Here is a 20,399-nt window from a genome sequence, read left to right as displayed (position 1 = left end):
GAAATTGTGACGTGTGTTCTGGGCAGGGTCTGAGGTTTTGGAACCTTTTCTAAAAGGAACAGAGAGCACCCTGCTACATTTCCTTGTTGTGAGGTTGGCGTGCAGGCAGTGAAGCTCAAGTGAGCTGGTCATCATGCAGGTGATCCTCCAGGGCAGCAGGCTTGTCTTGGCTCTCGCCTTCATCCTGATTTTGGATTCTTCAGCTCAAGGTAAGACCCAGGAATCTTGTCCCCCTGTAATCCTCCTTGTAAGCCCCAGGGTCCACACAAATAATTATATTCACTTTAAGGTACAGAACATATTATATTGTGGGAAAGTAGGCAAAAAAAAAAAAAAGGATTTGGGGGTAGCTGAACTCCTTAGTGTGAGGTGTGAGTTTGGTTACATTTGGTATCAAATACAAAAACCAGAAAACTCTGAGCTGGTGTGGCCTTGTAAGTTCTCATAACGATTGAAATGTACTATTTTATTTTTGAATGAAAGTGTATGGTTTATAAATTTTTAAAAGCTCAAAAAAGGAATATAGAAAATGACTTACCCCTAAGTGTCTACTTCAATCCCAAATTTTAACATAATACAGTGTTGTCATAATTTTTGTGACACTGGGAAATGCTATTTTAAAAATCAGAGTAAATTTGACTGCATGTATTTTATCTTCTTTTTTAAACTTGATTCTTAGTGAATATTCAATTATGGTTAGGTATATAGTTAATTCAAACCTTCTCAGATTTTAAAGAGAGGCCAAAGGATTTTAGTAATTGTGCTGTTGCTCAGAGAAACATCACATTTGGAATTTCTTGTTAGGCTTCTCTATCATTCAGGGTTGTTTAGTCAGAATGAAACAACTTAGAACATTTAATGACTAAGAAAATGAAAATGATTAGTTTGTAAGAAAAATACAATTTCCTCTCCTTTGGTAAGTAAGGGATCATGTCTGAATAAGGCAGAAAGTCATAGCCTGATAAATAGATGGGAGAATGTATCGTATGAAAACATTAAGTTCCCCCAAATCATAAGGGAAATATTGAGTCATAGTGACATACATGTCATGGATTTGTTTATTCAAAGTAACTTCTAGTCGTCTTGTTTTTACTTCCGGTGGAAATGAATATGTACAGATGATCTCAGATATATTCATTATGTATTGGAAATTTATAAAATCACTTTCTTCTTGTTATGCAATTATTGAAGAAAAAAACCAACAAGTAACGTTGCTGAAACTTTTCCATTAATCTATTTAGTTTTTAAAGTATAAAACATTGTTGACTATAAGGAACAGGTTTTACTTGGATCTTTTAGGGGAAAACTTCAGTTTTATGAAATAATTCCCTAATATGTTTTGACAAGATCCAGGCAGTGATGTCTGTGTTTGTAGCACAGACTTGAGTGACAAGTTGGTGCTGGGTTCACCCTGACCAGAGCTATATGAGTCTTTACATTTTCAAAATTTCCCAGAAATGTCACATTTCCTAGTAAGATTCAATAGGGAAAACTAAAATTAAAACAAAACATTCTCTATGTAGTAGGTATTCTTCAGAAAGAAATGAAGAAAGAAATCGTTATGAAATTGTATAAAGCACTAGCATTTATGTTGTCACTAGGTGGGTTTAGTTCTTTGTTGGAAAAGGAACCAAAAAAGAGAGAATGAATACACTGAAAAACTAGGGTGTTTCCAAAGGAGAAGTGCATTTGGTGTTGCAATTAAGGATCTGTGCCCACATCTGAATAAGAAGAAAAATAGATGTCCATCCATGGCTGCATGGGTGAGTGACAGAAACTCAAGGCTGCAGTGCAAAGAAGCCACTATTTCACCATACTTCCATGTGATGCTGGATCTGATTCTGCAGCATTCTTTCCCCATTAAAAAAATTTTTTTTTTCTTAACCCAATTGATCAAATCCACTAGACTGGCCTGCCTTTACTGAAACAACACATCTTAAGTTACTGAATTGGCTTGCTAGGGCTGCCATAACAAAGTACCACAGACTGAGTGGCTTAAACAGCAGGAATTCATTTCCTCACAGTTCTGAAGGCTAGAAGTCCAAGATCAAGGTGTCAGCAGGGTTGGTTTCATTCAGAAGCTTCTCTCCTTGGCTTGTAGATGGCTGGCTTGTCTGTCTTCACCGGCTGCTTCCTCCGGGTGTGTCTGTGTCCCAATCTCCTCTTCTTATACGAACACCAGCTATATTCAATTAGGGCTTATCCATATGACTGCATTTTATCTTAATTACCTCTTTTAAAGCCCCATCTCCAAATGCAGTCCCATTCTGAGGTCCTAGGGGGAGGATTAGGACTTCAACACATGAATTAGGGAAGGACACAGTTCAGCCTTTATCAGTGACTATAAGTCAAACCCAAGTAAAGAAATGGTGTAAAAGCGTGCCTACTGAGTGTAAAGAGAAGGAAGTTTGACTACGTGTGGGAGATCCCAGAGAGGACAGATGGCCAATCAATTTAACATAGAGCTCCAGGGGATTATTGATGAGCCTGTGAATCCTTTTATTGCCTTTTTTTTTGCAAAGATGTCCATAAAGAGGGGAAATGGAAAATCCATGAGCAGATATGGTCAAAGGAGTCAGTGCCAGACCAGGTGTCCACTCTACACTGCCTCTGAGATCACAATAATGATATTGATTCCACCTACCTGCACTGCTATTTGACTGTAAAGTGATTTCACATCTGTTTTCTGGTGAATGATCATCACATTCCCTGTGAAGAGGAATTAACACCAATTTATAGAGGAGAAAATTGGATCTTTCATTCATCATCTCATTTGCTCTTCAAATCAACCTCTTGCAAAAAATTTATGAAACTTGCCCAAAGCCCACAACAACAAACTAATCGCAGAGCTGGTCATCTGATTTCAAGCACAGAGTTAACTTTCTACCGCAATTTAGCTGTATTCTAGGTAGACTGGAGATTTTCTTTATTTAAAACAACCAACCTTGCTTTTAACTATAGCCCTTGCTACAAAGACCACTGAGTTGAGGGACAGAAAGGGAGAAATTGAAAGCAAACTTGGAACTTTATATAGCTTGTCAATCCATGCAAGGGTGGGAGAACCTTATCCATCTTGTAGAATTTATTGGCCTGTAGGAAGCAACTTCAACTTAGTGATGTCGGTTTGAATGCTACTAAATGATGAATCAAAATGGTCTTCTTCCCTCACTCGCAACATGGCAGTTTCTCCTTGTTTTTCTAACACGCCTGCAGCAAATCTCATTAAGAATAAATTAGTAAATTGTGATGATTTGGGGGGAAAATTGATACTATAATGTAAAAAGGTACAGAGAGATTACTGGGGTAAGTTATTTGCTTTGGTAATGTTTATGCATAGAAAGTATTTTGCTAAAGCAGGACTAGTGACTCTTGTGTGTGTGAGAGAGATGGAGTCAGAGAGGGTGGAGGTGGGCAGTGAGGGTAGTGATTCTAAATAAAAACCATTCTTTCCCTTTGAATCCACTACAAAATTAACCAGTCGATCTGCTAGTGGGACCTGTTAGGAAGATAATTTTTCTGTCCATGAGCATACTCCCTTTTACTTTTTAAATTATGGTAATCGTAAGACATTTCTGTCAAGCAAGATCGAATCAAGGTACTCCCACACATCATTGGCTGGAACTGTTGAACTTTCACATCCTGCCAACATCCTTGAAAAAATATGTCAGGAACTTTGTGATGATGTTCTTTATTTTAAAGCAGATTTAAAATCACCAGTCATGACGATCGTTTGGTAAGGTGTAGCAATATAGAATCACTACATTATGCAGCTGGAACTAACATAGTATTGTACGTCAATTTACTTTAAAAAAACCCCTCATATTATTTTACTTATATGGAATGTTCAACTTGGTTAACATATTGAAACCAAAAGTAGATTGATTAGTGGTTACTGAGGGATGAGACACATAAGATACAGGAGCTGGATAGCTAAAGGATAGCCTATGGCATTCTGTGATGATAAAATTGTTCTAAATTTGTGATAGTTGCACATAATATGAATATGCTAAAAACTTTTATATATTAGAATTTTATATATTAGAAGAGTGAATTGTGTGCTATGTTAAATATATACCAAATACATACCAAATTTTTTTAATTAAAAAAAATCATCAGTCCCAAATTACATAAATTTTTTTTGGGTGGGGGGAGGGGTGGACTTCTACTTTTGATTTCTTTATAAATTTTGGAACAGCTTTATTGAGATAGAGTTCACATACCATACAATTCACCCATTTAAAGTGTACATCAATGGGTTTTTAGTATATTCACAGGTAAGTGCAACCATCACCCTAGCCAATTTTGGAACATTTTCATCACCCCCAAAAAGAAACTCCTCTTTATAAAATTTAAAAGTTGAGATTCTGAACTCTAGGGGAAATTCTGTATTTCAGAATTTTTCTAATTTACCAAAGTTGTGTTTTTTTTACAGCAGTGAAAAGATGTGATCTTTCACTTGGATGCTTCCTCATAAAGTATCAGTTTTAGTTTTCTGTTTAACTTCCTATCTATGCAAGCATTTCCTCAGCTAGATATTCAGCCTTCAGTCACGGTAGAGGAGAATGTCTAGACCTGCCTGGTCCAAAATGGTAGTCACGGGCCTCTTATGGCTACTAAGCACTTGAAATGTGTGAAATGCAGTGAGTACAAATTGGGACATGGTGTAAGCACAAAATATACACCAGATATAAAATCTTAGCATAAAAAAAGTGCAAAATGTCCATTAATAACTTTTATATTGATTATGTTAAGTGACGATTTAAAACATATTAATTTAAGTAAAGAGTTTTAAAATTAATGTCACTTGTTTCTCTTTAACTTTAAAAAATGTCTGTGGTAACATTGAAAATTCCATACATGTTCGTATGGTTCCTCTTGTTTCTATGGGACAGCGTGGGTCTAGATGGCATTGGGTGTGAAGACATCGCCCTCTGCTGGAGTAGATGTCGGATTTTTATCTGACTTAACATGACGAGGCTTCTAAGCAGCAATTCATTAGATGCCAAATGTCCTCAGGAAAGAATTGGAGGAGAAAGAGCTAAAAGTATGAAATACCTACCACGTGCAAAGGCTTGTGCTAGCTGTTTCACATACTTTTACCTCATATAAACAGAAACTCTTTGGGATACTATTGTTCATACCTGAAAGATGAGAAATTGAGAATCAGAGAGGTACTAAATGGTAGAACAAGAATTTAAATTTTAGTCTCTTTACAAACTATTTACTATCAGAGATGGATCAATAGGTCACTGTCATCCTTCTCAGCATCGGGAAAATTAGCATTTAAAGAGCTCTGACAGAGCTCTAACAGTATCTGTTAGATACTGTTCTAAGAACCTAATATTTATATCTCATTATTAGAGCTATTACTGTCCCCATTTTATGAATGAGGAAATTGTGGTACAAGGAGATTAAGTTGGTCAAAGTTACATAGCTAGTAAGGGGGAGACACCATCATGTCATCTTGCTACCTCACCTCCAGCCTCCAAGCAATGACACAGCTAAGCCATTCTGGATGCCTGGAGTCCCAGACCAGAAATACAAGCTATATTCAGGAACTATGGGGAAGACTGTAGCAGAACAGGAGTTCTGAAAGGAAGAATGAAAGAAAAAAGACAGAAAGAAAAAGAAAGAGGGAAAAGAACAATGGGAGAACATTTGAGAAAATGGGAGAACACCTGAGAACAAACATGAGAAGAAAAAAAAATCACCAGAGTTAATCATTGTCATTATTTTTGTGTGTTTCCTCCCATTTCCCCTCAATACCTGTTTATGTAGTTGTACTAACAACTACATTATGCACAGAGTGGTATTCTGCTTTTTCTCACTCTTTTTAAAATACAGATTTCCCTATGATGCTACATAGTCCTTTCCATAAGTACTATGTTTTTCCCATTTGGTTAATACTCTCTTATATGAATGCCTCATAATTTATCTGAGTATTTTCTATTGTTTTGATTATTTAATTATTTTCTGTTTCCCTATTTTTAAGTAATACTAAGGTGAAAAGCTTCACATTATCTTTTATAATTATATTTTCTTTCTATATATATGTATATCATGTATCTCTTAATGATGTAATAACTTGGAAATGCTGTATTTATAAAATTAATCAAACATATTAGCTAGGATAAAGTTGAGTGTAAACAGACATAATGGAGAGTCATGAAGAAAGAGGACATTTTGAAAAAGTTCTGTGGTTCTGAAATCTTTTAAGAACAAAGTCTTTGGTCATCCCATTCAGATGTAAAGTGAACTTGACCTCGGTAGAGGCTCCACTTTTCAACCTCTCATAGTTGAGAACTGGACACAACTTGTGCATATGCTCCTAGAAACACAGATAACCAGGGGAAAAAAAAGGCAAAATTCAAAAATTCATGGTCTCTGGGGGTTTAGGTAATGATACTAGGAGTAACTTTTCTTGTTTGCTATATTTTTAAAATTTTTGATAATGAACACATATTTCTTTTCTAACATAAAAGTTATTAAAAACTGCAACAAAGGCAGTCTAGATGTAAGGAATATCTAGATGACTCTCCATTTCTAAGAGAGAGTACTATAACAGGTAGAGACCCTTCTACACTCAAAGTCAGGAAACCCTTTGACAAGTTGCTGTATGAATCCATTTACATATAATTCTAGAAAATGCAAACTAATTTATAATGACTGAAAGCAGATTGATGGTTGGGAGGTGGCGAATGGAAGGGGTTGGGGGGAGTCATGAGGCGGGAGGGAGAAGGGAAGGATCACAAAGGGGCACAAGGAAACTCTGGGGGGTGTTGGATGCGTTCATACCCTTGATTGTGGTGATGATACCATGGTGTATCCATATGTCCAAACATTAAACTGTACACTTTAAATATGTACAACTTATTATATGTAATTCCACCTTAATGAAGCTGTTAAAAAATAAAAATAATTTTTATTAAAATACTCAAAAATCTAAAGGTTCAAAGGTACATGCAGTGAAAAGTTAAGAGTCGTTCCTTCCACCATCTTTCAGCTACCAATTCCCTCTACAAAGACAATCAGTTTGTTGTGTATCTTTTCAGACGTGTTCCATGCCTACAGGCATATAGCAAATACATTCTTAAAAACACAAACACACACAAATGGTAAAACACAATGCATAGTGTTCTTTACTTTTTTTAACTTAATAATATACCTTAAAGATTATTATTTATCAGTACTCAGAGAACTGCCTCATTCTTTTAATAGTTGTATAGTATTGTAGACTGTGCCTCAATTCATTAACATTTAATTTTCTAATCTTTGTTATTGGAAACAATATTGCAGTGATTGTCCCCAATACTATTTTTCATTTTATTTTGTTTTCTTAAGTGGTTGTTAACATTTATATCTCGATCTGTACAGGACAATAACGTACAGGGCTTTAAAATCAATTTTCCTGCTTTTCAAGAATTTTAGATTTGTCCTTTCTTGTTAAGAAATTATTAGTCACACTTGTGTGAATCAAGTATGTACTTGAGGTGGAGAGGAGATGAACCACTGGAAGGATAGTGAAATATTTCTCACCACCAGGCCTCCATCCTCCTTGCTAAACCAAAGAACGAACAATTTATTTCATGAATTAATAAAGGATCTTCCATATAACCTCTTAACAGAGACTTTTGCACAGAAATTAAATTTAAAAGAGGCTGTGACAGACCAGCTTCTGTGAATAGAGGAGATTTGTTCTTTTGAAAACTCTGACTAGATCTGAGGGCAAAGAAAGAGGCCAAGTTTTATCTACTTTTCATTCCCAAGAACACCACATGGCCCTAAAGAACTAGAGCTCTGTAATATTTCAGGTACTACTTGGTGTATTCCTTAACCTTTCTGAGCATGATTCGACTCATCTATATCAGACGAGGCAGGCTTTGGGGTCAGATATAGGTTTCAATCCTAGGTCCTCTACTTGGCATCCATGTGGCCTCAATTTTCCATTGTATAAAGTGAAAATAATAGTACAAAGATAATAATAGTTAGTATTATCAAGTGTTTATTATGTGCCTGGCACTATGTTAAAGGTCTTTACATACATTTTCTCATTTAGTTTTTGTGCCAGCTTATGAAGAAGCAGGATTCTTAGTAACTTGGTTTCTGGTGGGGGCTCAGGGAAGTGAAGGTTTCACATCTCACCAGTAGCAGAGCTGGGACTTCACTCCAGATAGATAATTGCCAAGACCTATGATAACCTTAAACTATAAGATACCTTACAGGGATGTTGTGAGAAGAACAAATGGTGTACAGAAAAAGCTGGCAAATAGTGGATGCTCCTGTTACATTAATAGTCATAAAACCTGTCCACATCTTACCTACCAAATTTAACATAAATTTCTTAGGGACAGAGTGATTAGAAACAGTGTAAGAGATATTTATTGACCACATGGATTCCTTGTTTGGGCAGGTTCTCCTGTGCGGAGAGCCAGGTACCAGTGGGTACGCTGCAATCCTGACAGTAATTCTGCAAACTGCATTGAGGAAAAGGGACCGATGTTCGACCTACTTCCAGGTGAATCCAACAGAATCCTTCCTCCAAGGACTGACCCTTTTTCGTAAGTGGACTTTCTCTGACTTTACTTCCACCAACCTCTGTTGAGATCTTGGCATGGAGGTGGGAGGGTTGCCCAGAGTGTTCTTCTTCAGGCTCTTGCTTTTGTGGTTTTGTTTTCACTGTACAGTACAGGGTAAAATTGTACTGTATTTACTGGTATACGAGATGCACAAGAATACATGATTCATCTACATTTTTGCGAGGTCTTTTTTTTGTGGCAGAAACAGAAATCGAATATTATTCAGAAATAGGTATTAAAATGATTGAATGTTATTTTATTAAGGCAAATAGAGCATATTATATACTAAAATCCAACAGGAGTCTATCACCTGAACAGATAAACAAAACGTAGTAACATCCCTAAAGTGGAATATTATTTGGCCATAAGGAAGAAGGAAGTACTGATAAATGCTAAAACATGGATGATGAATCCTGAAAACATGATGCAAAGAGAAGGAAACCAGGCACAAAAAGCCACATATCATATGATTCCATTTATATGACATGCAAATCCAGAGAGACAGAAAGTAGATTAGTGGATGCCAGGGGCTATGGAGGAGGAAGAATAAAGAGTGACTGCTTCAGGTATGGGATTTTTGAGGGGTGATAAAAATGTTCTGGAATTAAATAGTGGCGATTTAAAAAAAAAAGAAGAAGAAATTAGGGAAAGGAAGAATAAATGGTCATGACTTATAAAAAAGAAAGCCAAACCTCTTCTTGATCAGATAAAACCTGCTTTAAACTAGCAAAAAAGACCCAATAGGAATTCATAAGTAAGAAAAAATCAAACTGTATTAGAATCCATTATTTCAAAGGACATCAAAGGTATATGTAGCAAAAATGTTATGAAAGAAATATCATAAAAGTTTTAATTTTCAGACTTAAATAGAACACAGTATCATCTTCCCATCAGTATGCAGACATTGTCTAGTATCTTCTACATTTAGGTAAAATCCCTTCTTTGACCGTGTGTACACTCCAGCTGTTGCCCCCTTCTCTGCTCTTCACAGTAACACTTCCTGAAAGGGTTGCTGATGCTTACTGTCTCCCTCCTCCTCTCCTCAACCCCTTCTGGTCAGACTTCCATCCCTACCTTCCACCCAGAGTGTTTGTTAAGGCCACAATTACTTCTGGTTAACACATCTGCGGGTTACTTCTCTATGTTTAGCTTACCTGATTCCTTGCCTTCAAAAACAGCTGACCATCTCTCCTTTGAAATATTTTCTTCTCTAGGCTTACATGGCCTCACCTTATCTTGGGTTCTCTTCTATTTCCCTGGTTGTTCTTTCTCCTCTGATTAATATTTGATATGTTGGTGTGGCCCGACTCTGTCCGGGGCTGCTTCTCTATCTGCATACTTTCTTTAGGTGACTTCATCCTGTTCCATGGCTTTTGATACTATGTGTGCGTGTGTATGTGCATGTGTGCGTGTGTGTGTCTGTGTCTGTGTGTGGTGGGTGGGGGAGAGAGCGAGAAAGAGAAACTACCAAGTCTGTGTTTCCAGCACTGATCCCTTTTCCCTGATCCCACAGTCTAAACTAGCAGGCAGGTCACCCTCATTCCTCTGCATAGCATTTAGCTCCACCTAATATTTTCCTGATTTACTTATTTACTTTTTATTGTCTGTCCTCCCCAAGTTATAAACTTCTTGAGCAAGGACCTCATCTGCCATCTACCTCATCCCAAATCTATATCAGGCACTCAGAACAGAGATCAGATATTCACTGAATAGTTATTGAATGCATGCATGAAGGAAACTCTGATCTGTTGCATGGCCTGTGTTTTATTATTTTCATGGAGTAAATGACCCATAGGTTGTGAAACTAAACTTTTGTCTCTAATACTTTGTTGCTTTGTACTTTTGGTGCTGAACGGACTTGTAACTACTACAGTGAACCCAGCTGAATGAATGCACTTATTTTGGGGGATGAAATTGAAGGTCAATATGCTGGCAAATATAAGGCTTGACTTGTTACAAAGAATTTCTTAAGGGTGAGCTTTGTTGAAGCACTGTGAATTATTAGAAATTTTGTAGGAATTTTAAATTAAGAAAAAAATGTCATCTATCTAAGCTGATTTAATTGTTTGTCCTTTCTTTAGTGGGAGAACATGTAAAAATGGGGTCTTTAAAAAAAAAAAAGACCCCTTAAGCAAATCCCAAACTTAGGGTTGCTTTGCTAGTGATAAGAACATTAGCATTTTTTGCATGAGTCTGCAATGAGTAGATATGGACTTGATAAATGCAATGAGTTAGACACAATAAGTACAGGCAAACATGTGGAAAGGTCTGACTTATTTTTTGCTTTAAAGTACTGAATAACTGGGAAACTTTTAACTTCTAATTTGAGCAACTGAGTAGCTGCATTTATTTTCTTATCTTAGAAATTTATTACGATTATCTTTTTTACGTTTCAAACTTTAACGTATTTTTTTTCTTTTTTCTGTCTTACTTTAGAATGACGAGATCCAAGAACCTAAATGATATCTTCCCTCTTTCTGAGGACCTTTCAGGATCAGGCTCTGGCTCTGAAGCAGGATCTGGAAGTGGCTTCCTAAGTGAAATTGAACAGGAATATCAACCAGTAGAAGAAAACAATGATTTTTATCACAACTTTAGGTCTCTGGAGAGAAATCTGCCCTCAGACAACCAGGACTTGGGTCAAGATGGACTAGAAGAGGATTTTACCATATAAAAGAGAGGGTTTCCCACCTTGACGCTCAGCAATGTATTTTGTGTACCATGGTTAAATGATTAATTTGGGGACAAAAAGCTTTAAAGAAATTTTAAAACGTCTGAAAATGAAGTTTAAGTTTTATCATCTTTTCTTTCTCATGAATTCTTAAAGCCTCCTTTACCTATACTATTGCCCTAGAAAATACCTGCACTTTTTTTTGTATTATATTCAACAACATCGCTATGAAATTAACCAGACTCCCCATGTCTATAAAATTGCTTTAAAGAATAAATTATATTGTTTTAAAAAAAAGTTAGTTTGAGAAGCAAATTGACAGGTACTATTTCATATCTAAGCCTTCAGGAACCTGACTCTGTGAATTCTAGATTCGCCCCTTTTCTTATGAAAAAACACAGATGAAACACACAGTGAATGTATAGAGTGGGTATTTGATATGTTTTAAGGTGTGAAGTTAACTGCTCTAATATTACCATTCAATGTGTTTGCAAAGCTAGTGGACATTATTGCGTAGAAGTGTGATTGCTGTCACAATTAGAAACTTAACACCCAAATTAAAGCACAGTTGTGCTCTCAATACCTCATACTGCTTTACCTTTTTTCCTGGATATCTATGTATTTTCAAATGTTACTGTATTAAAGCAGAAGTATAATCAAAGGGTTAAGTTGTCTAGGATCTCTTGTTCTAAACTCAGGATATAATTATTTTGTTCAGATGTTTCTAAATGTCTTATTAACAAAGTACCTGTAAAATTATTTTACAGTGAGAGCAAGTTTTGTAACTAGAATCAAATCTCATTAATCAGCAGATGAAGAAAACAATCACGCTACAATAAGAGGGCTATTCTTGTCCAAACACTTCCTCTTCTTGAAGGCTATTGCCATCTCTGTTCCCCTTAGTTCTCAAAAGCCTGTCAGCATCAGTGTCATGGATCCTGTTCTGCATCATCTAGATCCCCTCTTCAGAACCTAGGACTTATTCAAATTAACCTCTGTTGAAGAGAGACACCTTGTCCAAGGCCACACTTCTTCCCAGGGCAATCTGCACCCAATGCCTGATTGATGTGGATATATTAATGCCAGACCCCTCCCCTGAACTTGGGGCAACTCAGCAAGGCCATCACAGATTCAGAGCTCCCTGAGAAGACTGCTGAGGCTTTGTAGGGACTGCTTTGCAGCTTAGTTTCTTTCTTTACTTAACTTTGTTTCTTTCCGTTCCCCACTAAGAGAGCTCCCTTAGAAACTTTCTGCACACTAGTTTTCATCTCAGAGTTTGCTCCATGGAGAATCCAACCTGCAATAGTTGGTGCCAGGATGGACAGAAAGCAGATGCTAAAGTGGAATTTTGGGACTGGATCACCTACTGCCTGGCTGGCAATGAGGAACCCATTCCTGGCTGTAGACACAGAACAGGCACAGGAGAGCATTGCAATTGTTCAGACTTCCACTGATGATGAACTGGGATGGTGTACCAATGGAAGGAAGTGCACTAGGGTCCAGTGTATCAGGCATCTGAGGAATATGGGGAAGTAGTAATTATAAAGACAATGGTATTAAATGGCTCTTGGTGGAGGCAATTAATGAAAGGCCAAGGATGATTAATTAAAGACTAAATGTGAAAACAAATGGGCTTCCTCAGGACCATATTAAGAAACTCTCTTCTGCAGTGGAAGGGTTGGAAGGGTTGAGACCTAGGCCTAAAATGTAATCATAAGAATAGCCGAGTTTAAGAATGTTAAGTTGTCAATCTACCCAAGTTTGTTATGGGTCCTGATTGGGAAAATACTGGACCTTGAGAAATGAGGACATCTGGGTAGAAATGTATCTGGGTTGATACGTTCAGAATTTGAATCCTCAGATTTCCTTGAACCCTCTGAATCTATAGAAGGGGCCCACTCCTTAAGAACTAATGCTTTCCTCTGGCTTAAAGATGATTAAGAGGCTTCTGCCCTTTTAAGACCACATGCATGCTCCCTCAAGGTCTGCCCCGCCTCCCTGCCTAGCCACGAGATCAATTACTAAAATTACAGTATAACCCAACAGAAAAGTGTTGGCCCTGCTAAGGAGGAAAAGTGAAGGTTCTGTAGAACTTAGTTGTCATGTACCTCAGAAGCTAAGAGAGTGTCTATGTGACTTTAAGAGTGTTAGATTAAGGGATGGAGGCAAAATATCAGGTTGGATAAGGGAGTGTTTACCAATATGGAACTACTCTTCTGGGATACAGGATTTAATACTCTGGCAAGAACCCCAGGAGAAGGTGTTGACATGCTGCTATAAATTATTCTTAGAAGCTTGGAGAAAGTGACAGCCCCTCTTAAGTGAAGTAGAAATGCTAGAACTGCCATGGCAGGCACAGAAGAAGGGGTCAAAAGGTTTAAGGAAGTGAGCATGCTAGAATGAACAGACTGTGTAAGCTTCAGAAACCCACCAAAAGACTTTGTTCTGCAGGAAGGCCAAAGCAATGGAGAATATGCTGGTGAGAAGGACAGCATCTCTGAGCTATCAGTGGTAGATCTCCTCTGAAGGGCAGAGTTGATGGTAGAATGTTATTACAGGATGGAGTTCACTAATAGCCATGGGAATGATGGGGTCCAGAAATAATAGAGACCAGGTGGCAGTGTTCAGCCATCAGAAGGCAGAAGGAACAATTATCATAATGAGCAAGGGCATAATGAAATACAGGAAGCTTGATGGGCAAAGTTATGGAGTGACATCTTCAGAGGTAAGATAGATGGAAAGAGTTCTGCACCCAATTCCAGTATGTGTTGGCAGGAGGTGGGGGTGGGGATGGAAATTTCCCCACATCAACCAGCAAGTTTCTGACACCAGCTGGGGGTTCTACAATTGAACTCAATTCTGACACTATCTACCTAGAGAGAGCATCAGATCCACAGGTTAAAGGCTCAGTGCCACAAGGCTGACCTCCACTTCAGATGCCAATTGCAAACTTAGGTTGTTACCTGTGCTTCTGACTGACTGGCTGTAAACTGGATGTTCCAATGACCCCTTCCTTAGGTTCAATTAATTTGCTAGAGCGACTCACAGAACTTAGAGAAACACTGTATTACCCAGATGACAAATTTATTATAAAAGGGTGTAACTCCAGCTGGATGAAGAGATACCCAGGGTAAGTATCCCAAACAAAGAGCTTCTGTCCTCATGTAGTTTGGGGCCTAGCACAGTGGCACATGGAAGGTTCTGGTTCCCCAACGTGGAAGCTCTCTGAGCCCTGTCCTTTTGGGGTTTTTTGAAGTTTCATTATATAGTTACGATTGATTAAATCATTGGTAATTGAACTTAATCTCCAGTCCCTTCCCCGGAAGTCAGAGGGTGAGACTGAAAATTGCAACCCTTTAATCACACAGTGAGCTCCAATGGCCTGCAGTTCCCATCCTTAGGTGTGGTCCAAAAGTCACCTCATAAACAAAACAAATGATACCTTTCTGGGTTTTCATCTTCTAGGAAATTCCAAGGGTTTCAGGAGCTCTGTGCCAGAAACAGTGGAGACCAAATCTATATATTCCTTGTTATAAAGCACAGTGTCACAGCTGGGCAGCCAACAAAGGTATTGCTCAGTCTATTCAATCAGAAAAATTGAGGATGAATGATCAGGAGGCTTAGGCAGCTGCCTTAATAAAAATGTATGAACCCTTTGAACAGTTTCTTTACCTGAGCCAGTTTTCAGACCTGGAACCCACTGACTAAAAGAGAGGTTAGGTGTTCTGCAAATAGACCCTGTGACACCATGGCGAGTATATACACCACCGATTCCTCTAAGGCTTAACCAAGGGAACTGATGGCCATTAACTCAGGTACTATATCCTGGGGAAAGGAGAATATTTAAACATTTCAAGGACAGTCAGTCACAGGGTCTAACTGACTTTGATACATGGAGACCCAAAACATGATCATGGCCTCCCTGTTAGTGGGGCATTAGGTGATGAGGTAATAAATGGAATCTTGACCTAGCTCACGCTGGTCATTTTTCCAGTCCCCAAAAGTGTCATTAGAATGGGCATATTTGGTAGTTAGCACAACCCTACATTGGTTTCTTGACCTGTGTGATAGGAGAAGATCAAGTGGAAATTTCCAAAGCTACTCACTTCCATCCACCAACAAATTAAAAATACATTTCTTCCTAGGGGAATGTCAGAGATTAGTAGTACCTTTACAAACCTGAAGGATGCAGGGATCCTGGTCCCCCGTGTATCTCCATTTAATTCACCAGTCTGGGTCTTACAAAAACCAGATGGATCTTGGAGGGTGATAGTAGACTACCACAAATTCAACAAGGTAGTTCTAATTGCAGCAGCTATGCCAGATGTAGTACTTCTGCTAGTGCAGAGTTACACAGCTTCAGATACATGGCAGGCAGGCACTGAGCTGATAAATGCTTTCTTTTCCACCCCTATCAAAAAAGAGAATCAGAAACAGGTTATGTTCTCTTGGAATGGACAACTGTACACATTTAGTCTATTCCCAGAGTTATGTTAAATCTTCTACCCTCTGTCATAATGTAACCTAAAAAGACCAGGACTGGCTGGACATCTCAAAGAATATCATAGTGGTCCAGTGTATTGATGGATGTGAGCCTGTGTCCAGACCCCCATGTCATGCAACCACTGATGAAATGACATCTCTCCCTCAGCTCACATCTCACGTCTATGGCCATATGTTTGGGGCAGGGAGTGTTCTTTATGACTAACTGACAGAGTCGGAATAAGATCAAGCTTAGTTCACAGATGGATTGGCCTATAAATATAGGTTTAAGTCAGAAATGGATGGCAACAGAACTACAGTGCCAATCAGGAATAGCCTTGAAAATAGCTGTGAGTGGAAATCCTCCCAATGAGCAGAGCTTCAGGTGGTATACCTAGTCATTTACTCTGTGTGGAAAGAGAAGTAGCCCAAGGTTAGGACACATACAGTTTCATGGGTAGTGGTAAATGTTTTGGTCTGTTGGTAAGAGGCCTAAAATAGAAAGACTAGAAGATTGGGATTAAGAAGTCTGGGGTCAAGGCACATGAACGGACCATTAAGAGAAGATGCAAAGTGTGAAAATCGCTGTATCAAACGGCAATGCAAATCAGAAAGAATCTATTACAAAAGAGGCACTAAACAACCAGGTAGACAAAATAACTTGGGTAGTTATCAGTCAGCCTCTGTAATAGGCTCCCTAATGATAACACAATAAATTAATGGAGAAGTAGCCATAATGGCAAAGAGGGAGGCCACACATGAGTTCCCACCGACCATGACTAATTTAGCTATTGATGTTGCCAAATGTCCCATATGCTAGCAATAGAGCTCACTGCTGCGCCACTTATATGGCACGATTTCTCAAGGAGATTTTGGTGGCAGGTTGACTATATAAGGCCTCTTCCATCCTGGAGGGACCAGAGATTTGTTCTAACAGGAATAGACATGTATTCTAGGTATGTACTGTCTTTCCTACCTATTGGGCCTCCAGGAGTATTCACAATTAAGGGCTTACAGAATGTTTGATTCACCAACATGATTTCATATATAACATTGCATCAGATCGATGAACCCACTTTACAGCAAGGAGATTCAATTTCCCTCAAATAGAGGCATATAGGTTCAACTCAATCCCACTGAAGATCACAGCAGCTCCCCTTTTTTAAAATAAAAGTGGATTAACAATTCAAAAATTTATATGGAAATACAAAGAACTTAGAACAGCTGAAACATTCTTGAAAAAGGACTAATTTGGAGTAATTACACATCCTTACTTCAAGACTTATTATAAAGCTATAGTAATCACTGCATTGTGGTATTGTGTGAAAGTAGACAAATAGATCCATGAAATAGAATTAAAAGAGCCATAATTATATATTTAATAGATTTTTGACAAAGGGACCAAAGTAATTTAATGGGGAAAGGAAATCATTTTCAACAAATGATGCTGGAACCATGTGTACAAAAATAAGCCCGCAAATCTTACCTCACATTATTTGCAAAATTTAATTTATGACAGACCACACAGCTAAATGTAAAACCCAAAATTCTCAGATCATCCAAAAACATTATTAAGAAAATAAATAGTGAAGCTACAGAATGAGAGAAAATATTTGCAATTAATATATCTGATATAGGACTTGTATCCAAAATATTTAATAAACTATAACTCAAGAAGACAAACATCCCAATGAAAAATTGGCAAGAGTATTTTTTCCTTTTTATTGATGTATAATTGACTTACCATATTATATTAGTTTGAGGTAAAGAACAGTAATTTGATATTTTAATGTATTTTGTCTATATATTATAATGCTGACCTGAGTATCAGCAATAATAGAGATGAACTTTAAAATGTGTATAAAGATGCTGTCGTGCTCTACTAAATAGAAATTTTACAGGTACACAAAAAAGCACATTTAACCATAATGTAAAGCTAATCCACAGACCACTGTTTTCACAGAAATTTCTGCTTTATAAATTTGGGTTAGGATTTTTTTTTGTTTTCCTTCCCCCTACTGTCTTACAGTTTACTTTTTTTGTGTGTATGGTAAAAAAATACATAACATAAAATATACCATTTAAAACATTTTAAAGTATACAGTTCAATAGTGCTTATATTCACAGTAATGTAAAACGGATCTCTAGGACTTCTGCATCTTGCAAATCTGAAATTCTATACTCACTAGACAGCAACTCCCCTTACCACTTCCCTCCAATCTCTGGTAACTGCCTTTCTACTTTTGGTTTCTATGAATTTGACTACTTTAAATAACTCATGTAAGTAGAATCATACAGCGTCTTTATGTGACTGACTTACTTCACTTAACATAATGCCCTCAAGTTTCATGTATGTTGTAGCATGTGATAGGATTTTCTTCCTTTTTAAGTCTGATTAATATTCCATTCATCCATCCAGGAGCACTGGAGTTGCTTCTATCTCTTGGCTATCTCTTGAATGAAAATGAATGTTCATATGCACTATGAACATGGGTGTGTTAATGCCCTCTTTGAGACCCTACTCTCAATTCTTTTGGATCTACACCCACGACTGGGATTGCTAAATCATATGGTAGTCCCATTTTCATTTTTCTGAAGAAACTCCATACTGTTTTCCATAGGGGCTGTACCATTTTGCAGACTCGATAACAGTGCACAAGAGTTCTGATTTCTCCACATCCTCACCTACACTTGTTATTTTCTGTTTTTTTTTTTAAAAAAACAGTAACCATCCTAATCAGTGTGAAGTGATATCTTGTGGTTTTGATGTGCATTTCTCTGGTGATTAGTGATGTTGAGTATTTTTCATATGCTTGTTAAACATTAGTATATCATCTTTGGGAAAATGTTTAAGTCCTTTTCCCATTGTTTAATCAGTTTACTTGATCTTTTGCTACTAAGTTGTAGGAATTATTAATATACTCTGGATTTTAAGTACATGTTATTGAGTTATAGGAGTTCTTTAGGTATTCTGGATGTCTTATTATACATATGATTTGCAAATATTTTCTCCAGTCCATAGGTGGCCTTTTCACTGTTGTGTCCTTTGATGCGTGGACATTTTTGAGTCCCATTCATCTACCTTTGTTTTTGTTGCCTGTGTTTTTTTGGTGTTACAAACAAGAAATCATTGTCAGTTCAACGTCATGAAGATTCTCCCCTAGGTTCTCTTACAGGAGTTTTATAGTTTTAGGTCTTATGTTTAGGTCTTTAATACATTTTGAATTAATTTTTGTATATAAGACAAGGGTCCAACTTCATTCTTTTGCATGTGGATACCCAGTTTTCTCAACACCATTTGTGACAAGACTGTCCTTTCCCCATTGAGTCATGACCGCACCTTCGTCAGAGACCATCTGACCGTAAGTGAGGATTTTTTATTTTTTATTAGATTTTTATTATTTAGAAAAGTTTTAGGTTCACAGCAAAATTGAGCAGCAACTACTGAATTCCCGTGTATTCCCTGCCCTTCTCTACATGCCAAATAAGTTTTTAGTTTCCTCACGTGAACTTAAGATTACACATTTTAAACCTTTCTTTTTAAATACATGCATTTAAAGCCATAGCTCTCCCTCTAAACACTACTTTGCTATCCCATAAATTATGTTGTATTTTTCATTATCTTTAAATTCAAACTATTTTAAAATTTCCAGTCATGTCTTCTTTGACACAGAGGTTTAGAATTAAGTTGCTTAGCTTCCAAATATTTGTGGATTTTCTGGCTTTTTGTTATTTTTAGGTTAATTCTATTGTGGTTAAAGACTACACTCTAATTCCAAGCCTCTCAAATTTGAGACTTGCTTTATGGCCCTGCCTCACAAACTTGATACTGTTTCGTTGTGATGGGATAACTGATGCATTCAGACTACTTTTTTTCCTGCTTTGGTTACGCATAGAGTGCACTGTGGTACTTCTACACTAAGTTTTGAAATCCTAAAACAGTATTCCACTCAGGGTAAGTCCTCTAGGCTGATCCTACAGTGATTAGGATGCGGTTAAAGCCAGAGTACCCTTAAGCAGCATCATATGACTTTTTAGGAAGGCTTTCCCCTCCTCACGGAATGGCTGGGCGGTACAATTGAGCCGCGAGTCCTCCACAGCTGGAGATGGATAGTTGATGAGCTATCCGCGTACTTCATGAAGGCACGGATGTAGTAGCCTAACATTTCTTTTAACGTGGGGGGTCTCTTCAGAGGTGACAAAGCTAATAAGTGCTCAAAACTCAGTCTCTGAGCAAGAGGGAAAAAGTTGGGTAGAGTTCGAGAAAAGTGGTAGAATGCTTCATCCCGCGATTAAGAGAGCGCGTCTCTCGCGAGGCCTAAAACAGGGCCTCAGGTAACAGCTCCCTTTCAACCCGGTGGACCAGTGACCAACCCGCAGAGAGCGCCTACCGAACAAACCTTTTCTTCCTTCCTTTTTTCTTTTCCAGCTGCTCAAATTTCCACAGGGAAGAGGAACCGGGTGTGGCAAAAAAAAAAAAGTCTTTCAGAGAACCACCGGTCACGTGACGGACAAGAGGCCGTGGAGGACCTGGAGAGCCTACGTCCGCTCTGGCCCCTCCCACTTGACGCTCTCTCAGTGACCCCACCCCCTCCGCTATAGGGTGGAGCACAAGGCCCCGCCTCCAAACGGCCTCTCCTCCGAGGGCCAGGCTGGCCTGCAGGGCGGGG

At 38.0% G+C, this 20,399-nt stretch overlaps 1 protein-coding gene and 2 long non-coding RNA genes across 4 annotated transcripts; 1 reads left to right on the top strand and 2 right to left on the bottom strand.

Moving 5' to 3' along the window:
* The first annotated feature begins 62 nt into the window (after positions 1–62).
* SRGN (serglycin) lies at positions 63–11,915 on the top strand. Its single transcript, XM_006212895.4, has 3 exons — positions 63–209; positions 8,411–8,558; positions 11,013–11,915. Exons 1-3 carry the CDS (start codon positions 134–136, stop codon positions 11,248–11,250), a joined length of 462 nt encoding a protein of 153 aa, XP_006212957.2. The 5' UTR covers positions 63–133; the 3' UTR covers positions 11,251–11,915.
* On the bottom strand, positions 2,476–6,942 carry LOC140699322 (uncharacterized). Its single transcript, XR_012077389.1, has 3 exons — positions 6,796–6,942; positions 5,060–5,141; positions 2,476–2,709 (listed from the first exon to the last, which is right to left on the bottom strand). It is a non-coding gene; the product is annotated as an uncharacterized lncRNA (long non-coding RNA).
* Positions 11,916–14,431: 2,516 nt separating the features above from the next.
* Positions 14,432–20,298, bottom strand: LOC116282357 (uncharacterized). 2 transcript variants are annotated; one of them, XR_012077388.1, is made up of 3 exons: positions 20,121–20,298; positions 15,427–15,658; positions 14,432–14,827 (listed from the first exon to the last, which is right to left on the bottom strand). It is a non-coding gene; the product is annotated as an uncharacterized lncRNA (long non-coding RNA). The 2 variants fall into 2 exon arrangements; XR_004191838.2 differs by having other exon boundaries at positions 20,130–20,296.
* Positions 20,299–20,399: the final 101 nt, after the last annotated feature.

Source organism: Vicugna pacos, chromosome 11 (assembly GCF_048564905.1).
Source record: "Vicugna pacos chromosome 11, VicPac4, whole genome shotgun sequence".
Classification (NCBI taxonomy): Eukaryota; Metazoa; Chordata; class Mammalia; order Artiodactyla; family Camelidae; genus Vicugna; species Vicugna pacos.
Note: the sequence above shows the minus strand (reverse complement) of the source record. Positions and strands in the feature narration are given on the sequence as shown.